Here is a 5000-nt window from a genome sequence, read left to right as displayed (position 1 = left end):
AAAGGTCAGAGAAGAGTCGATGTAGTATGCTGAAAAAGCGCAAAACCTTATTTTTTTTTATGTTTTCCTAACACGTCTACTCACATACCATGCACTATAGTCCAGTGCAATCCTTCCGTTACTTTAATAGATCTCGATTTTTCTTTCTCAGTACATATCCTCTTCTTTAGTTTTCCAAATGGCTTTCAGGGACAATTTAAGAATTAGCGTTGGCAGTTGCAGTAGTTGCAGAAATTTAAGAACTAGAAGTGACCGTTGCAGCAGTTCTTTGAGAATAAAAATTGATGAAATTAAGGAAGAACACAATTCCTGAGAAAACTATAATTTTCAGTAGTGTTATAGTACAGCGGAGGTTTTAAATACGAAAACATGGCCAGTGGACACAGACATTGTATTGCAATTCTAACTCCAGCTCCGCTAATGCTATTTCCTTTGATTTCCGCACAGACCAGAACTTTGTCCTCTTATTATTATTTTTCTTTTACATTTTTCAAAGCTGATATTTTCCCTAAACTGTCAAAAACCGATAATTTGAAAACTGATAACATAAGGGTTTGTGTAGTTATTCTAATAAAACGCAAACCTTTTCAGTTTTACGTTGGTTAAGAAAGACCAGTGCGGGGATAGTTAGAAATCATGCTTTTTTTCGATGATATTGTTCCTTGAACTAACTTTTTTTTTATTTCTGGCAGAAAATGCTCGAGCCCCGCAAAAGTTATAACATTTAATAAGATGTCAGCAGGATGTTTGCTATATTTTAGTCAATGTTTCGAGGTCATAATTATTTAGTCCCATCCTGAAAAGTAATTTCAAGTAAAAGGATTATAGATCTGAAGGTAAAATTATTGGTGAGGAAGAAATCACAGGAAAAAAACTGTTACAGTCAAGTCAGTCTAAAGTATTTTCAAAGAAAGTGTTTGTATCCGAAAGAAATAAGTATTACAATCGACTCTTTTTGTTTCCAAATTTCGGGAGCGCCGCCATCTTGAATGTGACTTGTTACGCTTCCCCTATTGTTATTAGACAAAATCTCTCTGTGTCAGATAAATAGGGCAACCGTAACACGTCACAATCATTCAAGATGGCTGCGCCCACGAAATTTGAAAGTGAAAATAAGCGATTTTAAAATTCACTTTTCTCTATATAAACACTGTTTTAAAAACAACTTTCAAACAAATTTCTTTGTTAACATAATTTCGTTCTGTTTAAGCTTATAATTATTCTGTAGTAGGAGTGGGGGTTCCCTATAAAACGTCATTTTTTTACGATTTCACGTTGTTATGAAAACTACCGCAAACTTAGGTGCTAAATTATTAAGTTGTGCAGGCGCTGCACGAATATTTTTCCTTTCTTATGGCGTTGCCGTAACCGTTGTGGTTTCTTTAAATTCCCTCGTCCCTATTACTGGCAGGATAGAAATTGATTTATAGTTGTCATTATTTTATCGCTCTGTTTTGCTTATAGAGTGTTTTCACGTGACGTCAGGGCGGCCATGTTGCTGTCCCCAACTAATCCTCCGGGAATTCAGCTCCATTATCATGCAAACCTTTTCTTTTGTTTCGGTGGAAAAAAACATGAGTAAAAACATTCTATTAGGATTAAAGACACTCCTTAATTTCCCTTGAATTAAATTTAACTGATTTAATCAATTTCTCGTTGTTATTAAAGGAGTATATTAGAAAACTGAACTGTACCATCACTGTGTTTTTCTTTGTTAGATAAAGATTGATGTATGATATGGCATGGCAAATGTATTTAAGTCTCGCTTTTACAGAGGTGCCTCTTCGCAGTCTTGAAGGTCAGGACTCCAGGTTTTTCTTGACCGAGTGTCCACGATCTTGTCCTTTGTCCTCACTGTATTCTTCGCTGCATTCGGGGAGCACCGATTCCTTAAAATGGCTATTTTGGCTCTATATAGCTCCAGGGACCTCCTACTGGCAGCAAACGATAGGAAGATAAACAGACCTGTGAACAACGAACAAATAAAACCACTAAATACAGTGGACGAACGAAATGCCAAGAGCTGTTAAACTTGAATTTTTACTACTTGAAAACCTTAGACTCTTAGATTTAACGGTAGAATTCTGCATGCGCACTTGAAGTGTAATGTCATTTGAGCCGACTGTCTACCACAAAGCGGGATGGCCAGTCCTAAACCTCAGACAAGGCAGTTGGTCTGAGCCCACCGCTTAAAACTTTGGGGCGATATGTAGCAACCTTAATATTTTACTGAAGCTGCGATTGGTCTGACAAGCGAAGGTAGATTATTTATTGCTTGAAATCTTAGAAGGAGAACCAATCTGTGCCACGCTTCGCGATTTAAGCACTGGTTGTTGATAACATGATGTGACAAATGGAGATACAAAATTTTTCTTGGAGTGTTGAAATATATATTTTACGAGTGAGCGCAGCGAACGAGTAAAATATTTTTCAACACGGGAAGAGACATCTCATCTCCAAGCGGCCATGTAATATTCTATTTATTTTATAAGCACCAATGAAATACTAAATCATTTCATGAAAGGCATCGAAAGGCGCGATTTTTGTATGTAACCATAGCAACAGCGATCTTTTATGAAGATGAAGATATCACGTCTTCACGCGAAAGCTCTCTTGCTATTTCATTGGTGCTTATATAATAAACAGCAAGTACATTACCGGACTGGTGATTATAAAAAAATAAATCTTATTTAACTAGAGGCATATAAAACGGAGGCTTGGACAGTCAACAAATGATGACAGTTGACTTGGTTCGATTATGTTAAAAAAGATAATCGTGAAAGCTGAAAGATCCTCAAATATGGTTCGAGTATCAAATTTGAGCATGCGCGGTTTAAACGAAAGGAAGAAAATTATCGACTTTTTAAAATTGCTTTGTCTTTTCTTTTTATACTGCCGTTAGGGAACGACGGTTCTTTAGGTGGAGGAAATCAGGGCGCTCCTCGTAGCCTCGCATGCTGTCTCTCTTCGGCTTAACAATCAACGAGCCCCACATCTTTCATGCTCAGCCCTCATCCCTCTTGATAACGCGGGAAAATTAATTCCAGACTTTTCAGAATCGCTTCGTTTTCTCTTCCCAGACAGAAGTCACGGAACGACCTTCATTTAGGGGGTGCACGGGAATAAGAGGGAGTGTATGCTCAATTGTATCCGACCCTAAATCTCCTCACAGCCTTGTTTTCTCCATTCGGCTTAACAATCAATGAGCGTCTCATCTTACATGCTTCAGCCTTCATGATCAACCCACTTAATAGGAAAAGCCACCTTCAGAAATTATTGATGCCCCTCAGGTCTTTAATTCTTCTAATTTCATTGGAGCAGCATGGGACACGGCTCTAATGCGTTTAGGGTTAAGCCTCATTGTTTCTGCTCGGTACTTTTGTGCCTCATTGTTTCCTGAATCAATAGGCGAATCATTTTTGCATTTTGTCTCATTTACATACCAGTTTGCTAACAGAAGGCATCATGCTATTCACAAGTTGACTTCCAAAGGTAAAAGAATGTGTTAAACTTTGATAAATTTCCAATTTTAAGCCTTTTGGCTTTGATAGCGTGCGAGTTATTGTATGCTAATAGGGAGATTAAGCATGCAACGTTTTTGAGCCTCGGACGGCAACCGGAAGTGAGCTGTTTCCCTTTTAACTAACACTCTTTCCTCCATTAGAGATGATTAGGTTGAAAATCTGGGAGACACTACTGTCGTGGCATGCGAAATGATCTTTTCTGATTGCTGATAGCGGCTCAAAAACGTCGCAAGCTTAAACTCCGTAATAACCCCATACATTCTTTGTAAATTTTCGGACATTCGAAGCGGAATTATGAAGCGGCAATGAACTTTCAATTTTCAGTAGTGGTTTTAGATTAGAAAACGATGCTAATTAGGGAAAAATATAAACAAAGATTTCCCTTTATATTTAGCAAGAGCCATTGTAAGTGCTTCATGCGTCCTCACTCAGAAACCTATTGTAGGCTGATGTTATAACTGTGACATGTCAGGATAAGCAAAAAAGGTACAAACAACGAAGGAAATGAAAGAAAAGAAGAGCACAAAACCTTGAAGGCTGTTCAGAACAACATACGGGTACCACAGAAATGACAAGGCTTGAACGTTGGCAGCGATTCCAAGAATCCATGTTACTCCCATGACTGACGCCATTTTGACGAAAATCAAGGCTGCTTCGGTGCTATTCCTCTGATTGGTCACTTTCGGTGTTCTCTGGAAATAAGACGAGTAGGTCATCAACAACGTAGTAATCTTAGCCATTTTGATGTTGGTTACGAAGGAAGGAAGGGATTTAACTGTTACATTACGCGAATTCCTTGTGCATGCAAAATTGTTTTTTTTTTTTTTTAATGGAATTTGTGAATGTTTCAGTAATCCTCTTATTTTTGCAACTATTATAGCTAGCCCTTATTCTTTTGCAGTCAGAAACACAGGCTTCCGGTTAGTATAGCATGGATTGCAGTTAATTTGTCATTCAGTGATGAGCTGCATTCCAAAAACAAATTGGCCTTTCAGCAGTCAGACAGTTAATGTATTGGTAATTATTGCTATGTGGCTAAGCATTCCCGTCTTATAGTTGTCAATGAGGCACTCACCTGTCCGTCTGTCGGTTACAGCCTTGTAGCTTAAGACCTGCTGATGTGTGGTTAGGCAGCGATCATCCCTTAGTAGTCGAGGCGAGCATCGATGTTCACTCATTTGGCGAGTGTGCCATCCTGAATTGAAGCCCTCAGAGAGTAACCATTAAGCCAGTACATAGATCCCAATGTTATACAAAAATCTGGTAAATCCGTATGTAATAGCTAAGTCTTACCTTCCTTGTCTTTACAATGTGCAACACGGTATGCACCAATGCAAATGCATTAAAGAGCATTATCAATGCAATTCGGGCAACAAAGAAATAAAGAACGGCTCTGGGTTTGGATATGAAACAGTATGCCTCTCCCTCTCCTGTTAATCAAAGGATGAAAAATTACAACAAGGCATAAGACTCTAT

The 5000-nt window shown here is 38.3% G+C and overlaps 1 protein-coding gene across 1 annotated transcript in view; it reads right to left on the bottom strand.

Annotated features, from left to right (window-relative positions):
• Positions 1 to 713: 713 nt before the first annotated feature.
• The window catches only part of LOC138035248 (uncharacterized), a 4362-nt gene continuing 75 nt past the window's right edge, over positions 714 to 5000 (bottom strand). Inside the window, exons 1-3 of the mRNA XM_068882059.1 lie at positions 4818 to 5000; positions 4054 to 4216; positions 714 to 1965 (exon numbers count right to left, since the gene is read on the bottom strand). The exon at positions 4818 to 5000 is cut by the window's right edge and continues 75 nt beyond it. Coding sequence (XP_068738160.1) covers positions 1769 to 1965; positions 4054 to 4216; positions 4818 to 4877 — 420 coding nt within the window. The 5' untranslated portion in view covers positions 4878 to 5000 and the 3' untranslated portion in view covers positions 714 to 1768. The remainder of the gene's footprint in view (positions 1966 to 4053; positions 4217 to 4817) is intronic.

This window comes from Montipora capricornis, unplaced genomic scaffold, assembly GCF_036669925.1.
Source record: "Montipora capricornis isolate CH-2021 unplaced genomic scaffold, ASM3666992v2 scaffold_337, whole genome shotgun sequence".
NCBI classification, from domain to species: Eukaryota; Metazoa; Cnidaria; class Anthozoa; order Scleractinia; family Acroporidae; genus Montipora; species Montipora capricornis.
Note: the sequence above shows the minus strand (reverse complement) of the source record. Positions and strands in the feature narration are given on the sequence as shown.